Source organism: Podarcis cretensis, assembly GCF_951804945.1.
Source record: "Podarcis cretensis genome assembly, chromosome: 15".
Taxonomy (NCBI): Eukaryota; Metazoa; Chordata; class Lepidosauria; order Squamata; family Lacertidae; genus Podarcis; species Podarcis cretensis.
In genome coordinates this window covers 20,933,634-20,950,967 of record NC_137185.1, presented here as the reverse complement: position 1 = coordinate 20,950,967, position 17,334 = coordinate 20,933,634, and the positions used below count along the sequence as shown (strand labels likewise).

The 17,334-nt window shown below is 45.4% G+C and overlaps 2 protein-coding genes across 3 annotated transcripts in view; one reads left to right on the top strand and one right to left on the bottom strand.

Moving 5' to 3' along the window:
• The window catches only part of NCAPD3 (non-SMC condensin II complex subunit D3), a 47,089-nt gene extending 40,558 nt beyond the window's left edge, over window positions 1-6,531 (top strand). For both annotated transcript variants that reach the window (XM_079954488.1, XM_079954489.1), the window contains exons 30-35: window positions 550-701; window positions 1,085-1,212; window positions 1,350-1,427; window positions 4,140-4,214; window positions 4,324-4,384; window positions 5,414-6,531. In XM_079954488.1, the coding sequence (XP_079810614.1) occupies window positions 550-701; window positions 1,085-1,212; window positions 1,350-1,427; window positions 4,140-4,214; window positions 4,324-4,384; window positions 5,414-5,525 (606 nt within the window). In that variant the 3' untranslated portion in view covers window positions 5,526-6,531. The remainder of the gene's footprint in view (window positions 1-549; window positions 702-1,084; window positions 1,213-1,349; window positions 1,428-4,139; window positions 4,215-4,323; window positions 4,385-5,413) is intronic.
• Window positions 6,532-8,162: 1,631 nt separating this feature from the next.
• The window catches only part of JAM3 (junctional adhesion molecule 3), a 41,634-nt gene continuing 32,462 nt past the window's right edge, over window positions 8,163-17,334 (bottom strand). Inside the window, exons 8-9 of the mRNA XM_079954610.1 lie at window positions 16,065-16,119; window positions 8,163-13,458 (exon numbers count right to left, since the gene is read on the bottom strand). Coding sequence (XP_079810736.1) covers window positions 13,423-13,458; window positions 16,065-16,119 — 91 coding nt within the window. The 3' untranslated portion in view covers window positions 8,163-13,422. The remainder of the gene's footprint in view (window positions 13,459-16,064; window positions 16,120-17,334) is intronic.

Below are 17,334 nucleotides of genomic sequence, written 5' to 3'. Positions count from 1 at the left end.
TCCCAAGCAGGGGCTTGTGAGGATTGTGTTTGCTAGCCGCAGCCATGTGAGTCCTGTTTTTCCCAACAGGCTAGTCCCCAACCTTCTTCCACTGTCGCCTGCTGGCATACCCAGCTGCTGCTTTTTCAAGATTTTGCAGTAGCATGCCAAGGAGCAGCTGACGTCCTGATGTCAGGAGATTGACAGTTGGCTAGCCTCACTCATCTGCCAAGTTTTGCACCCCAGAGGGATGGGAGATACACAGTTCCTCACCCCTGTGCTAAACTACGTTGAAACCCCTCACTGGCTATTCCTGTTTTCCAGCCTAGTCCTGTCCCCTCCCATTGTCACCCCAAGCTGGCAGGGCAAAAGCTCCCAACTCTGCCACAAGTGACTTTAAGACAGTTTACACCCAACTTGAGTTTTCTTTTTGTAACACGGGAATGATGAGGGGTTGGCATTGCAAAGTTGGGGTGAGCCTATTGACAGTAGCGTGAAGCCCTCTTTGCCCCTGATTGACGCCATAGTGGAATTTAAGCACTGCTCCATTTTCACCTTTTTAAATCATAGTCTCCTACTTTGGAAAAAGAAGCACTTCCTGTTTATCAAAATGCAGCTTCTTCTGCAACTGCTGCAAGTGACTCCGCCTCGCCTTTGAGACCTCCTCCTTCTCCAGCATCTGTTGGGTTTACTTCGCCCAGACCAGGCATCCTGAAGGCCAGGTACGGGACTCTGTGGACTCCAGTTGGGCTGTCTGTACTTCTGCTGCTTTTCTGGGATTCAGCAAATCCTTAATCTGAGTATCTTCTGTGCATCTTCGCAGGCAGCATTTGTGTGCAGCTTGCCTTATACACTTAGGCTTTTATCGTGTGCTAAACTGTCACACTTCGTGCGAGATGGTTGCTGCTAGCCTTAGGTTTGTCTACATACCATCAGGTTATAAATCAAGTGTATCAATGCACTGAACTGCAGGTTCAAAGGAATCTTTTTCCAGAGGTCCAATTGGTTGTCGCCTTGTGATGCTCGGCAGATGCTCTTCTAAAGCTTGCTTACTCTGCAGCGACCGGAACGCCAGCAACATCTCTACCCTTTTCCTCCTTCCTAGGAACAGGTCCTTGAATACCATTGCCATCCTCAACTCTGCTAAGAAGGTCGCAGAGGCTGCTTTCAGTCAGCGCAGCAGGAGCCTGGGCGGGAGACCCACATCTCCAGGGAGCAGGCAGAACAGTAAAGGTGAGCCTTTCTTTAGCCGGTAGAGATTTTGTCTCAGAACCACCTTAAATGTACACACAGTTCCTGATCCAGACTAACTAGAGGTGTCTTGCTGGGGATAGTCACTGTCTCGAACACTCTTCTCCTTTTTCTTTTAGTGTCTTTGGCCAGTCTAAACCGACCATCATCTGGAACCAACGTTCCCCTGGAAGGTCGAGCAATCAGTACCCCTGAGCGTAAGTTTCTGAAGAGGTGGTCTGTTATGGAGGGGTGTGTGGAAGCAGCCCTACTTTGAGGGGAATGTGGCAGGGCTGGCTTCGGGGGTCTCCTAGTCCCCTAGCCCTGCCATTTCTGGTCAAGCATAAAGAAAACACAAAAGGAAAATTGCACTCCACTGCAACCTTGCAAAGAAAAGAAACCAAACCTGGCAAGTGCAACGGTAGAAAATGGCAGCGTATTACAAATTCAGTGCACACAGTTCATAACAACAAAGAGTCCAACCAGGCAGTCAAATAGCTACTTTAAGAGAGTCATGAATCCCTTCCTACGATGCGTCCACCAGTAACAGCTCATGGTGAATGAACACCATTCTTTTCATCTGTGGACTCCAACTCCCATCAGACTCGGCCAGTGGTGGCATGATGGGAGTTGTAGTCCAGCAGCATCTGAAGGGACAGATTTCTCCATTCCTAGTATATGGTCTTTCTTTCTCAGTGGTCTGAAATCCTGATGTGCATATATGTTTTTCTGGTCAATTATCTCAGCACTAATCCTCATGACCATTTCTTGGTAGATCAACCCAGCATTAGACCTGCACTCATTGGTACCTTCCCTAGCACAGTGTTTTGGTTTCACACTCCACTTCAAAATTGTATTCCATCTTCCTAAAGGACATTAGCTGACAAATGTGTGTTCGTTCACATGTTGACAACAGCTGTTCCTGATTCCCCTTCTTCCCAAATCATACTGGGCAGATGAGACAGCAAAGGGTAGTTCAGGTGATTTGGTTGGTTGCCTGTGCTTAGTGACAGTCAGTCTGCAAGTTTTGGCTGGAAGGAAAGGAAGCTGCAAGTTTACATTTATTTCTGCATTACCTGTATTTTGTACCCTGATCTTCCTAATCATGGCAGAAGGAGCCATGCAGGGCATTAAGTCATGTCCCTGACCACTTGCAATGCTAATGGGCGCCATTCTGATTTGCAAGATTTCACATTTACTTAAGGTTTGAAATTTACCTTTTGAAAGAATAAGATGAACCACAGGATGCTGGATGCTGTGCCCAGAGACCCAAATTTTTTATTCGCATACACAGGATTGTGGAATGAACACTTTCCTGACTACCTTAAGCAGTGGGTCATAAAGTTTGTGTGTGATGCTACAAGTTGTCCTAAACTGGTGGGCATTCGCGTTTGCATGTGTACCAAAAAAATAATAAGGGGGGGGGGGAATAAAGGCAGTACTCTGTGAAGCCAAATACTCATGAAGCCAACAGGAGCCTGTGCCTTTATTTTGGAAGGGCTCCAACGCTCTGTGATAGCTGCTGCTATCTTCAGTCTAAAAGTGATCTGCAACAGGCCAGGGAAAGACCGTGCCCTGAGACCTTAGGTGACCAGGAGTGTCTCTTTTTCAAAGCTGTGCTGTGATATTCACAGCAAGCTGACTGCAGACATCTGACCCTCTGTGCCATCCTCTCCCCGACTTGGCTGAGTTGATAGACTCAACATTAACACCAGATGTCCTTAACTTCCCAACGTCAGCTTTGCGCAAAGTCTTGGGATGCCACAGCCGTGAAAACCGTGCCTTCCTTTCTGCCTGGGGGCTGGCACTGATGCTCCATTTAAGCAACATATGCTGGGGAGAGTGGGAGGGAGGGGACTGTTAATCCCATTGGGGGCCAAGGCTTAAAATTCCAGCTTTGCTTCCTAGCAGTGACACAAGCTGTGTGTCACATTACTGCTTGCTGAGATGGCCAGGATTGAGCTGTCATCGCCCCACTGGCTCTGGGTCCCCCGGTCCTAAAATGAGAATGAAACTATATGGTCCAAAAAACAATCAACAGACACAGAGAGAAAAATACGGAACCTGAACAAAAACTCACTGTGCGTGCCAACCCACTGTTTCTTCAACAAATCATGAATTGAACAAACAAGCCACAGTTTGGCTTGTTTCCAAGCTGCTCCTGTGCCTCTTTGGGCTGGTGAGTACCTTGGGTGTAGTATGCAAGCAAGCCATGGTTAAACAAGTGTTTTTACTTTTGGCAGAACAGTAAGTCATAGTTAGGCTAAACAAACCATAGGTTTATTTGTGAGCCAGGATATATAGTCCCTTAGGACATAATGCCAAGCCATAGATTGGTGTTACATGTATGAGCAGCTACAAGACTTCCATCCTCTCTCTCCTGTTGTGTGCCACTATTCTGAACCTGCTTCTGGGTTCTCTGGAAACTAAAGAGCTGCTTCTGCACGCAGTTTGGTGTGCAGTCATTCCACTGATTCATCTAATCAAAACAGTCTACTCAGATGGGCAGCAGCTCTCCAGAGTCTCTTGCGGCTATCATCCAGGACTTGAATCTGGGATATTGTGCAGGCAAAGCATGTGACTATGGTTCTCCCCCAAAACCTACCTACTGACTTACCCAAACATTTTATTAGCCTGCTTACCCACACAAATCTCCATGAAGCCATGAATGGCATATCAGGAGCCTGAAAAATGCAAGTTAAAGGAGAAGAGGTGAATTTTCCATATTTCAAACTGTTTCCTTCCCTTACCCTGAGCAATTAGGTGTTTGCATACCTGGTTGATTCCCCCATCTTTGTTCTAGCAATCTGAGGAGGTCTGGCTGCTAGGGAGGGGTTTAGTATTGGCCACTCCCCTGTCTCGCAACACTCCTTTCAGTTCTTAAGTGTCCAGGTGAGCTTGTGCTAAACTTTGTGGTGTTTTTTCCCCAGAGACTATTAACAATGTGACCTTTGGGTCAGGAGTCAGTTATATCCACCAGACCCAAACACCAGCTTCAGATGCAGGTAAGTTGCTGCTGTGCATTATTGTGGTTGGATAGAAAGAAACGAAAGACAGACAGAAAGAAAAAAACAAACCCAAGGCATATTAATATTTCTGCCATTCCACTTGCAGGAGATCAAGGAGCCCAGGAGCCACCAAGTCAGATTATCTGCTTGCCTTTACCAGATTCGCCGTGAGTATAATAGATGCCTTGGCTGGGGCAGCTCTGCAATCCCAAAATCAGCTTGTGCCAAACAGTAGTTCTGCATGTTTTTGTCCCACTCTTCCTCCAAAGAGCTCAGGGTGACACACATAGTTCACACACACCTTCCTGCCATTTTATGTATTAGTCTGATAGAGTGAGTGCAACAGCCCCAAGGTCACCCACTGAACTTTGCATTTGAGCGGGGATTCGAACCTGGTCTCCCCCAGTTCTAGGTCTGCACTCCAACCAACACTTGTGCTCCATGCAATGGAGATCAGACAGAATTTATTCCCAGGCACCAGTGCTGTTTCTCCCTGGCAGAAAGAATAACTGTTGAAACCAGCGATAACTGCCCTTTTTGCAAAATGGTGGTGAAACACTGTGTCTTGTGGTGCAGCCAGCAAAGGGTTATTGAATAGAGAAGATGTCAATGTGCTGTTCATCGGAAAGCCACCCAAATGACCTTTGTTTCAAAGCTTGCTGGTGGAAAATATCACTGTAAACTGCAGTTGGGGGACAGATGTCAGAGTGCTTCCCATAACACTTTTTAAAAATAACTGTACACAAAAGTCTTGGAAATAAGTAACTACTACATGCCATCTTTCAGAGCAAAACCCTCTCTATCCGTCAAATAGTAAGTTAGGAAGAAGTATTCTAGGCCAGCCTTCTCTCTCTCATGCTAGTTTTCAGTGAGTAGGGATTTTGTTTACATGAGCAGCATTCAAGTGATTTTCTAGAATAGAACTCGTCATGCCCATTCATTTCAATTGGTCTGCTCTGGGTAGGACCAACAATGGATGCAATCCTCGCTTTCCTCGTTGAACAAAAGCAGATTGATTCCCCATTGTTTGGCGAGACCCCCGTTTTGTGCAGATTTTGGCTGCACACTAAACTTGTGTTTCCTGTTATAGTGCAGAATGACTAAGCCAGGAATGGATAGCCTGTGTACTTTGAGATGTTAATTAAACTACAGCTCCCATCATCCTTTTCAAAACTATTTTCCATCTCAACTTGTAGGTTGGCGCAGCCTCAGCAGTGGAAGATAAACTCTCCAATGAGGAGAAGCAACCCCTCAAGTGTAGGGCTGAGGAGATCCAGCCGCAAGACTCCCAGGCTGTCAAGCAGATGATGGCCCTTGCCTTCTACAGCCCCAGCCTGTAAAGAAGCATGATCATGTTTTACGTCCTCTCTGCAATGGCTTGAAGAGACTATTTGAAGATCACGGCTTGCTTTTGTAATTGCTGTATGATAAATGTCTATTTTGATACTGTTAATATTAGTAATTCATCACTGCACTGGTTGGGGCACACTCTGTATATATTTGAGCTTCTATATACATGTACTGGAATAATTTTAAAAAGTCATTGAGGCAGTTGAATCCAGGTTGGTGGGGCTGCACATCTGAGTTGCTCCTGCCAAAGAACCAACATGTACTGCCTCACAAAAAATATTTCTTCAAACATTTACCTTCACAGTTTTTATCTCATTTTACTTTCTGGACATGCACCTTTTGAGTAATACCAGTGTTGAGTCAAATGGGAAAGAGACTTGGCTTCCATGGACAAATGCTTTGTCCAGATCAGATCATCTACTGCAGGGAAGGCCTTTGCAATTATTTCCATGGAAAGAGTGCATGTGAACAGTGCCATGCTGCAGTTGGACATCCCTTATTACGGAATCCTTCCCCTCCATGCACCCCATGAAGAAGCCAAAGAGCCACAGGAAGTTTCTATACATGAGCACTCCTTCCCCGCTGAGCTCCTCCGGCTCTCTTGAAAGTCCAAATGTCAAGAAGTCAGGAGAATCTGTGTTGTCCTCTGTTTAGAACAAGGAGCCCTAGCCAGCAAAGGGGTGCAAGGAGAAAGGACCAAGGGCCACAGCCTTCTGGGATCTGAGCAAAACTAGGTGCCTCATTTCCAAATTTGACCTACAGGGCTTTGAAGACTTGTGCCAAAGCCATTCCTGGAGAAGAAACTTGGTAAGAGAGCTTTATTCAAATAACCGCAGCATGTGAATAACTTTGTGTATACACAACCTTCCTGTTCTTATCTTAATAATTATTTCTTGGCTTCCAGCCAGGTTCTTAACTTAGGCTTGGTTATGATTGTATGCACAATAAATAAGAGCTAAGCTTACATGTTCAAGTATTTGATTTGATTGAAAACCTATCTGCAGAGAGTGTGTGTGTAACTTGTTTGAGCCTTTCGCTTGCTGCCTTCTCTAATACATTTGTTTCCTGCATACGATCTCGATCAAGAGGCTCTCAAAGTTATGAGCATTTTACTTAGAAATAGTTCTTATAAAAGAGGGGTCTGAAAACATGACTGTTATGAGGGTCAAATGTAAAAGGGCAGGACTATGTTTAAATTCCCAGATGGGTTGACTGCATGACTTTCTAAGAAGAAAAGGGTCTTTTAAGGTTAGACTAATGGTTAGAGCATTGGCTCTAACTCATAGGGGCCAGTCAGCTGCTCACGAAACCTGGCATAAAGGACCTATTGTTAAAAGCTGGCCTGTATGAAATTGTTTGGAATTGTCTGCTTAGAGGGGGAACTGGATTATTTAACCTGTGTAGTTTTGTGCAACTTTTGCCTAGTTTATTCTGGAATTACTTTGGATCTTGTGTGAATTAGGGAAAAGCACTGTCAATACAGAGAAATTATACTAACCACCCATCCAGCATCAGAAATGCTCCTTCAGTAGTGGAGGCTACCAGCTGTGCATTGTGCCCCTGCCTTGCTTTATATGTAGGGTTAGGCTGATGACTTGGACCCTCTTGGTGTGGGAGGAGCTTCTCTGCCTTCCATTCCACCTGCTGCAACAGCTTTGCCTCAGCCTTCTGTTGTGCTAGCAGCTAGATTCCATAATTGCTTAAGAGGCTAATTTATGTATCAGAAATGGAAGAAAGGGGAAATCACAAAGGGAGAATATACACAAGTAGCTAACAGTTGCAGGGCGAAGGCCTGGCAGGCCAAAGCTAATAATAAAGATTTGTTAAGCTATGTTCAAAGCAAGAGGAAGAACAAGCAGGTGGTAGGCCCTCTGCATGGAGAAGACAGAGAAATGCTATTGGGTGATAGAGAGAAGGTGGAACTATGGGCCACAAACCTTTTTTTAAAAAAATCTGACTCGAATCTGTATGGACTGCAGATTGTTCCATGCAGACCACCCCTTGAACACACAAATGCTAGTTCAACTGTAGTGTGCTTTCTGGCATCTTTTTTTTTTATGTCCATTTGTTTATTTAAAGCATTTATATACCTCTGTCCTACCCACAGAAGACATGTGGCGCTGAGGTTTTAAACAGCGACAGTATATATAACCCTGGGTTTCATCATGTAACCCAGTCTTTGCAGCCAAGCTGCTCTCAGGCTGTCTGCCCAAAGCTGTGTCTGTGGTGCTGACTTCATACGTACAAGCAATCCATCATTGCTGCAGTCCAGTGAAGTTAGCCTCCTCCCCAAGGGAACATTGTCACAAAGAAAGGTCAGTTGTCCTTCTGGGAGAGTTGCTATGCTAAGTTGGTTTCAGTAACCTAGTGAGACTCCTTTAACATTTGTCTCGTACAGATTTCACCCAAATGCTAGGTAATATTTAATTCTACACAGGAACCTGCTGAACAAGTTCACACAACCCCTGGCTGGCTTCAGCAACAAACCATCTCCCACCCCTCCAAAAGCACCTCCATGTGTCTACCACCCTTTATTTGCAGAGAACTCATCCCACCTCACTTCCCAAACCACAACAAAAGACCACTACACACACCTTTTCTTTTTATATTTATGTAAAACATTCTTGGCAAAGTTAAATGCAACACATTAGTACAAACTTGTCAAATATTTACAATGAATTCTGTGAAGCTATTTCAAGGGCGGACACCCCTGACCTGGGAAGAGATGCCACTGGTACATTTCTGAACCCAGAATAGTCATGTTCTTCTTCAGGGGTGGAGTATCCAAGTAAAATGAGGAATCAGCCTTTCAAGCACCCATCTATGTGACAAAACTGGATCAACTGATATGACTTCAATCTAAGAAACTCCCATGTTATAAATAAAAAGGAGATGAATAATCGGTCCCTCCTTTCTAGGTCTTTCTCCCTTTTCACCTTTTGGAAGAACACTTCATTGAAGGCAACAACCACAGCCAACTCTCCTGTATAAGAGCAGATTATGGTGGTAAAAAGGCAGGCTTGTGCCACTTTAGACTGCAGCTAGAAGGGTCACATTTTTAACGGTCTTCCATCTAAAACACAGTGCATGCTTATAAAGGAAGCATCTCGAGGTAATGATCATATGAACCGTTTCTTCCTTAAGTGCTAAATTATTGAATGCTCGGTGTGGAGTAGAGCATTCAAAAAACGGCCCCCTCACCACCTGCAGGTTGAAGTGGTGTGCTCCCCCACTCTACCCCCTCCTTTTGCATGATATGGGGCTGCATAGTTACCTGCTGCAGAATGGGACAGTATGGTCCTGAGAGGTGGTAGGATGGACAGTAGCATTTCAGAGTATAAGTGGAAAATTCATTCATTTATTTATTTAAAGGGGAAAAGCCATTTTCCTAAGTGGAAAGTTAACTGCGTATACCAAACTGCATTGTTTTCCTCCTTAGGTGAGACTTCATTATCTGTACTGGTGGTGGCTTGTTTTTTTTTTAAGTCACAGAGGACCATTCAAAAATGGTTTCTCCAACTGCATTCTTAAAACTGCACCATCCAAAATTCTGCAACTTTGTGTGCAAAGTGGCAGCGCTAAAAGAACTGAACCCGAGACCAATTCAGCCTTAGCCAGGTGCCCTGATAGCACACACTGAATCCCCCAACTTGCTATTTAACAGAGTCCTCTCCCTGCTCCCAAGCCTACTGAGAACCAAACCTCCATGTTCCCCTTATACCTAGGCACCAGCTACCCAATATCCTACAGTGGCAGCTTTGCAAAGGGGATGGACTATATTTCTGCTTGGGGCTGGAGAGAAACTGTAGCCCTCCAGATGCTGTTGGGACTCCAAATCCCATCATCCTTGACTGTTTGCCATGTTGGCTGGAGCTAAAGGAGCTAGAATCCAACAGAATCAGGAGGACCCGACTGGCTCCCCATCCCTGTGCTAAGACCTTATCCCTCTTGCAGAACTACCATTTTCCTAGCCTGCAAATCATGACTGCTAATCCCAGATGGGCTTGAGTCATGCAGACATGTTTCAAAGGTGGGTGGTGCTAGCCCTTCATTTCAATTCATTCTAATAAATTATAATACTGCAAGCCTTTGCTCTGCTCTCTGCCAAGCAGCACAATGAACAAACAAAAGTGGAAAGGAGAGCTGTTTTGATTCTGAAGGCAACCCTATTCTATCACTGAGGTTTAGAGGGGGGAAGCATTTCGGCAGTGGAAGAAAATTATGCTTTGGTTGAATGCCTCTTAGAGGTAGCCATGGTTAAATCAAAACAAGATAGCGGCAGTGAAATGCCCTGGTACAGCTTCCCCTTTATTGTTGCCACCTTAGCTTGAAAAGAGAGGGGAGGGATCTGGGCCCCTGCAAAGAAACGAAACACATCAATGACATCTCCAAACTCTCTTTAAACACACACACACACCCTAAGAAAAAAGAAAAGAAAAATCCACTCGCCATTTCGGATATTCCAAGGCAGATTAATACAGACCATGAACAAAGGAAACACAAAACAGTCCAAAAAAAATCAAAAAATGCAATAATAATATAAAATACTGTCTGCATCCAAAGTTAAGACCATAAAATTGGTAGTTGAAAAACACTGTTGCTGCAAAAGTATGCTATGCTTTTTAAAAAAAGAAACACACGCTTACCCCTCTTCCCCACCCCCACCCCACGGCAGGAAATTGTTCTTGCAGAACAATGACTGGCCCCACAGCACCCTTCCAGACTGCAGAATAAAACATGGCAAGAAACTCGGAATTATCAGCTTACAGCTAGATGTGTTGGCAGCCCCCATCATTACTGCTAAAAAGGGGGGGGGGACCCTGTGTACTTTCTCAACCAACCTCCTTTTCTAATTTGTGACCCAAGTTTTTTCGAGTTGAAACTGAATGAATCACATGAGACCAAGAGGCGGCTTTAGCCTTCTTAAAACTTAACAGATTCATTTGGCAACTCTTCCTCTTCTTTTGCTTTTACGTGTGTCCAGGATTCAAAGGGAACATCCAAAGGGTTAGAGCTGCCCTGGGTGTGCCAAAGGTCTTGCCCACATTTGGGGCTTTTCCTTCTAATGCCACGTTCTACCACAAACCTGTCCGTTCGGCGTGACGCATCAAAAGGCTGCCATCTGATAAAACACTTCCCTTCCTGCAACTAATTGTACAGTTCCTTCCATCCTGGTCCATTTTGTTGCTGCAGGAAGAGCAGAAATACTGAGAGATAAAAGTAATTCTTCCTGCAGATTACAATATGTCTTATTCCCCAACCACCCCCAACCCCAAATAAAAGGAAACAGGAAGAGAACAAGCTGCCCACTTTCCTTGTCTTCTACAGTTTTCTGTGCTCTGTTAACAATACTGATATGGTTTGAATCGGCACAGGATCTCCCACCTGTCATTAAACAAAACATAAGAAGCCTTTTTTCAAAAAAGCTACATTATTACTTAAACACTGTTTGGCCTACCAACCTATTTACATTTTAAATAGAAACATTACCCACTTTTTTTTTTAAGTAATCAAAATATATCTTTGCAAAAACTTTAGAATGCGGAATTCTACAAAAGGAGGAACGGTAGAAAAGCTTTGCCCTCAGTCTTGGTACCAAGTTGGAATTTCAGCCCTGCTGCACAGAAGGTTTGGCTTTTGCGCTTACCTGTCCAGGGAAGCACCTGTATGCTTTGATTGGCATGGAAAGGGGTGTACAACAGGCAAGATTGCTTAATGCAGATTAGCGGGATTAGGTGCTGTATGCGCACAGGGGGATTTTTGATGTAAAATGAGGAAGAAATGTTCTCATGCTGGCCTGAAAATAGCTGAAACATTGCGGAGACATTGAATGGGAAATTCGGCAAAGTTTCTTTTTTCCACTCTATCCTGCTTCATGTGGATTTCTTGGGAATTTTGCTGTGGGCAAAACCTCAATTTGGAGATGCCAAACTAGGGGTGGGGGAGCAGGATGACCCCACCAACTTGTGGCACTGGAAACTCACAAGGCTGAGCTGACCATGCACCATCTGATCAGACTACTGAATAATAAAAAAGATGGAATGACCAAAGAATCCTCCCAAGCAGTTAAAGCAGATTCACACAAACACACAAATATATATATTTTTTTGCCAACACCACCCTCCAAATCCCAGCCTTTCTAACAACGTGATAATTGATTCCACAAGTTACACTGGCTGGCTGGAGGCAGCATCACCAAGAAAACCCTTAACACCTGGATAACTCCAAGGTGAGGTGGTTCACCTATGTGTGCGCCGTACCACTTCCTAATACAGGTAGGGGTGGCTCAAATGACCAGATGCTCCACCATACAGAATAAAACACCCCGCACAGAGAAAACTAGAATGTCAACAAGAAGGATTTTCGCCTAACCTTCCCGACGGCATGCTATTTTTCAATGTGAGAATCATTCACTTAGTTCTGTCATTGCTGATACAGAGGTTAACTGCCAGAACTACAATCTGATGTCCATCACCTAAGCCCAAATTAAGCTGTTACAGTGAAGTGTGGTGATGGCATGACAACTGTCAACTACAAGGTGGGGAGGCATGAGCCAGAGACGGTGTAGGATCAGAGGAATGGCTATCTTAGACCAAATCCCACCCTCTTAATCTGCCTTCTCCGCCAGCATAAAGTTCCGACAACGAAATACCTTGTCATACCTTAACGAACACTCAGTGGGGAGAAGGGAATGGCTGTCCCACTTACTTCCTCACCGCCTGTTCCTAGACATAATGGAGGATTGCAACTGACTCAGAAGAAAATCACAGCAGAGTGTCAAGAGCATATAAGCCTCAGCAAGGAATGCGGCTTGTATATATCTAGACTCGTGAGAGGGTGCCGCCCCACGCCTAGAGTACTTTTGTGAAAGGGCATGGTGCACAAAAGACATCAATAAAGACTATGGTAACCTCCTAAACCCTAGGATGCTTTGATGGCAGAAGACTCATGGCATCCTATTTGTGCAGTGTGTGTTGTCATGGGAACTGCATCCTATGGCACCATCCTGGAATTCCTGCCATCTCCATGTGTTGATTGGTGCCTTGTGTGCATGTTTAATAAGCGGACACCATTGGCAAGAATTACAGCAATTGGCTGGCAGCAACGTAGTTTCTGGGGGGCTCTGGAAGTGTCTGCTGTTTCCGTTATTTGCGCTTTAGGAAAATGAAAGCACACACTGCTTCTGTGCTTTTCAACGCAGCTGCTGCGAGAGCGCAGGATCCCAACTCAAAGCATCAGGTCACCAGATGCTTAGCTGGCGAGTGGGGCCTTTCTGATCTCTCTAGGCAGAATTTCGTTCTACTGCCATTGTTAACACTTCTGTGAACTAAAAAAGAGAGAGAGAAGAAACGGAAAAGGAAGTAGCGTAAGCCCATTTCTAAGATTTCCCCTTTTAAGTGCTGGTAGCATGGCAGTCTGTAAAACGCTGGCAGGAGGCAGCTCCACAGCCTCCAGTGGCATGGAGGAATGATGGAGGAATGTGGTCCCACGGATACTTTTAGGGAATTGTTTTTTCTCCTGCCAAAGGTCCTTTCCTTGTCCACAGGGTCTGAACTGTGCTGATCTACATGGCACTTTCCAGGGAAGAAGAGATTGGTTTGGTTATTTTTAAAAAGAAAGAAAGAAATCATCGCTTGACTTTGGCCAAAAAATAAAAATCAGGTATGCACACGTGTGTGAGTGTGTGTGTGTGTGTGTGTGTGTGTGTGTGCATGGGTGATTTGTTCGGTTTTCCTCTAAAGCGCATCCATGCACACGCCGTTTGTTATCTGCTCTTTCATAAAGAGTTCCAGAAGGAGGTTCTAGCCACATTCCATTCTTGCTGATGGGCAAAATCCAGATTTCTTCTGCCATTTCATATCACGAATGAGGACTTGTGCCTGAAGTCACCCTGGAATGGAGAAACAAGAAAGGTTTTCAGGTGGGGGGTATAGAAGTTCTATAGGGTACACCTCCTGCAACTGCTTGGCCCAAGCCTAAATTAAAGAAAAGTCATTCTATGAAAAGGAGTCATTATAGGGCATTTTTGTATCCTACACTTAAGACTTATGAGGGGTTCTGGGTTTTCTACACATCCCTTTGGTCCCTGTGGCTTTAGAATGGAGGCGATGGAGTCAAGAAAGCAGCACTCTGTTCTTCCTCCTCCTTGGCCTCCCACTCACACCTGCCACATGTAGTGCTCCAACCAGCACAATCTCCTGAGACTTCCCTGGCCTCTTCCTATAGGTGGAGTCATACGAAGGCGGCTGCAGTTCACCTTTTAGCTTGTGGTTCTGAATGACTCCAGGGCTCCTTAAAGCAGCCACCTGTGTGTTTCTGCTGCAGGGTAGATATTTTGTTTTTCTCACCTGCCTGAGAAGGTCAGACAGATGGGAAAGTGGAAACCAGATCAAGCTGCGCATGGGCAGGAAGGGTGCTTGTTAACGGCACTCGCTCACATTCCTCCCTTTCTTTTGTTGGCTCCCCTACCATTGAGATTTAAATTGCAAGCTGCTTGGGGCAGGGACCTGGCTTCCTCCATTTAACTTTCAAGGTGCTTTGTTCTGCCTTGTGAAGCTAAATAATTCCACTTCGAAGGGAAGCCCGGATTCACATCTATTCTGCACTTAAAAAGCCCAAAGTTGCATGCAATGAACCTTTACACCTTGTGCAAACAAAATAACTCGGGATATAATTATTTAATCTATATAACTCTGGAGGAAAGCAGCTCATTGCCCTCTCTCACCCACTACTAGCAAAGGCTGAAAACTTCATGCAAAACTGGGTGGGGTTCAGTGAAACACATAATTTATAAATAAGAAACAAATATGCAAATCAGGCCAATTTTTCTTAATTTATACAGGTCACAGAATCCACCTTTTCCCAGTCCAGCAGTTGAATTCATGGAAACATAGAATTTGTTTATCCAGAGGGCACAAAGCCCTGGAACTCTGCCCTAATTATTAAATGAGCATTATGGGAGAGGGTGCCTTTTATATACCGTATTTTTCGCTCTATAACACGCACCTGACCATAACACGCACATCGTTTTTAGAGGAGGAAAACAAGGGAAAAAACATTCTGAATGAAACAGTGGATGTATCATTTTTGTGCTTCATGCTGTGGCCACAGACATGTGATCTGATGGTGAATTTGGGGTGACCCAATGCAAAAATCCTGAGAATCCCTGTGGATCCATGCTTTGTAACCACGTTTTTGCACCATTGCAGCCCCAGGCAACAGTGGGTGCGTGATTTTTGGGGGGCAGGCTGTAGCCATGGACATGCTATGTGCTCTGATGGTGAATTTGGGCTGACCCAATGCAAAGATCCTGAGGATCCATGTGGATCCATGTTTTGTAACCACATTTTTGCACCATTGCAGCCCCAGGCAACAGTGGGTGCGTGATTTGGGGGGGGGGGCAGGCTGTAGCCATGGACATGTTATGTGATCTGATGGTGAATTTGGGCTGACCCAAGGCAAAGATCCTGAGGATCCATGTAGATCCATGCTTTTTAACCACGTTTTTGCACCATTGCAGCCCCAGGCAACAGTGGGTGTGTGGTTTTTGGGGGGCAGGCTGTAGCCATGGACATGTTATGTGATCTGATCGTGAATTTGGGCTGACCCAAGGCAAAGATCCTGAGGATCCATGTAGATCCATGCTTTTTAACCACGTTTTTGCACCATTTCAGCCCCAGGCAACAGTGGGTGCGTGATTTTTGGGGGGCAGGCTGTAGCCATGGACATGCTATGTGATCTGATGGTGAATTTGGGCTGACCCAATGCAAAGATCCTGAGGATCCATGTGGATCCATGCTTTTTAACCACATTTTAAGTGGGGAGGGAAGGAAAAACACAGAAGGGACAAGGAGCAGGAGAGGGGTGTGCAGAGAAGCAGCTGGCTAAGAATGCAGGAGAGGGGTAGGGAGGAAAGGAAGGCAAAAGTTTTCCCTCACCTACCCACCCAAGCCAGCCAGCTCTCGCGCTCTCTCTCTCTCTCTCTCTCTCTCCCTTCTGCATGTTTTCAGCTTTCCCCTCTGCTTGCCTGGAGGGGAGGGGCTTTCCCTGCTCTTTGTTCCGTTTGAGCAAACACAGCAAGGAAACAGAGTTGGGTGGGCAGTAAGACCCTGAGGCAGAATGCCGGAAAGCAGCCGCTTCCTCTTTTCAAGTTTCCCTTCTAGGAGACGCGCGGTTTGATTTTTGCCTGCTTTTTTTTGCCTCCCCTCGCACCAATTGGCTCCAGGGACCACACATTCGCTCAATAACACGCACAGACATTTCCCCTTCCTTTTTAGGAGAAAAAATCTGCGTGTTATAGAAGGAAAAATACGGTTATATATATAAAAGCAACATTGAATCAGGAAGCTTCTACGTCCAAAGTCAGCACCAACGTCTATCTACCATTTGGAGCTGCCTCCCCTGGCTCATCTCAAACGCCACAGTGAATGCATCGCCCTGAGATCTAACCTATTTCAAATTTATCTATTGACTTTGGGCCCCGGGGGACCTTCTTACCTCTTCATCTGTGCGGATGTAGTTCACGCCGTCTGGCTTCGCTGGAGTCTTGTAGCTGGAAACAAGGAATAAACAATTTACTCGCGGCGCGGAAAGAAGGCTCTTAGATCACTGGTTTTCAAGCATCTGCTGCTGGGAGGACTGTGTGTGTGCTCCCTCACATGATTTTACCTATGTATTTATTTAGAAGAGATCGCAGGGAACATTACAAAGCCGCAGGGTAAAATGCATAGGCTGGTTTGGGGCTCAGAAAGGAAGCACCGTGCTCTGTAGCCGCGGCTTGAACTCTTACACGCCAGAAGGTTGAAAAAGGTTTCCCCATGATGGCAAATCGAAAGGGCCAAACTTTCTTTCCACTGCACTGAAATAAGCAGACATGAATTCTGAGAATGCCCATTTGGCGCAATACTAAAGGAGTCCAAGGAGAAGGCAAGACAAAATGCTTACAGGAGTGAAGTTGGGAGGGACGGGAAGGAGAAAGAAAGCTGTGGGCACTAACCCGCCTTTCAGGCAGAACTTGGTGGTTTGGTAGTTTGGCATTTGGCTAGGAGAAAATGCTCCCTAACCCAAGAACAACCTTGCTGAGCTGTGTGCTCTGCACAGTGGGCTCATTTGTGCCTCACTCTCAACAGACCTGCACCTTCAAACAGCTGCATCATGGGAGAACAGCTGGGGAAAGCAACTTTTTAGAGAGTTTAGAAGAGTTTGTTTCTGTCTTAGTATTGATTATAAAACCAAATAATACACACTTCCTGCTCTTTGTGTTATGTATATGCTCTGAGATTAAACAGAAACATCGAACTGAAGATATACCCAAGCTGGAGCACTTCAACGGCTGCTCTAAGAGCACGGGTGATCTCCAACTCTTAAGCCCTGGCAGCTCGGAAGCCTGAGTCAGTTTTAACAAATCAGATGGGAACAACGTTATCTTTCTCTGGTCACTGCCCCAGGGTCTTCCTTTTCCTCGGGTGTCATTTCCTGTTGTGACTAATTGTAAGCCATCTGCTCCCTTTGGGCTCACTCGCTACTGCAGCTGGTCGCAGGAAAGTTGCCTCATTTCACGTCACCCAGCAGATGCAGTAACGGGAAAGCTGAGCACCAGATGACTGAAATGAAGAAGTCAGGCGTCTGAGCACAAGGTTTCTGCCCAGTGCCAGTAAGTTAAAACTCCTGTGTTCAGAAGCCATGGTGCAAAACTGCACAGGCATAGATTAAAGGGCACAGAGGCCCTGTTGAGAATGGGCCCTGCATCTCCATCCTGCCTTATTTC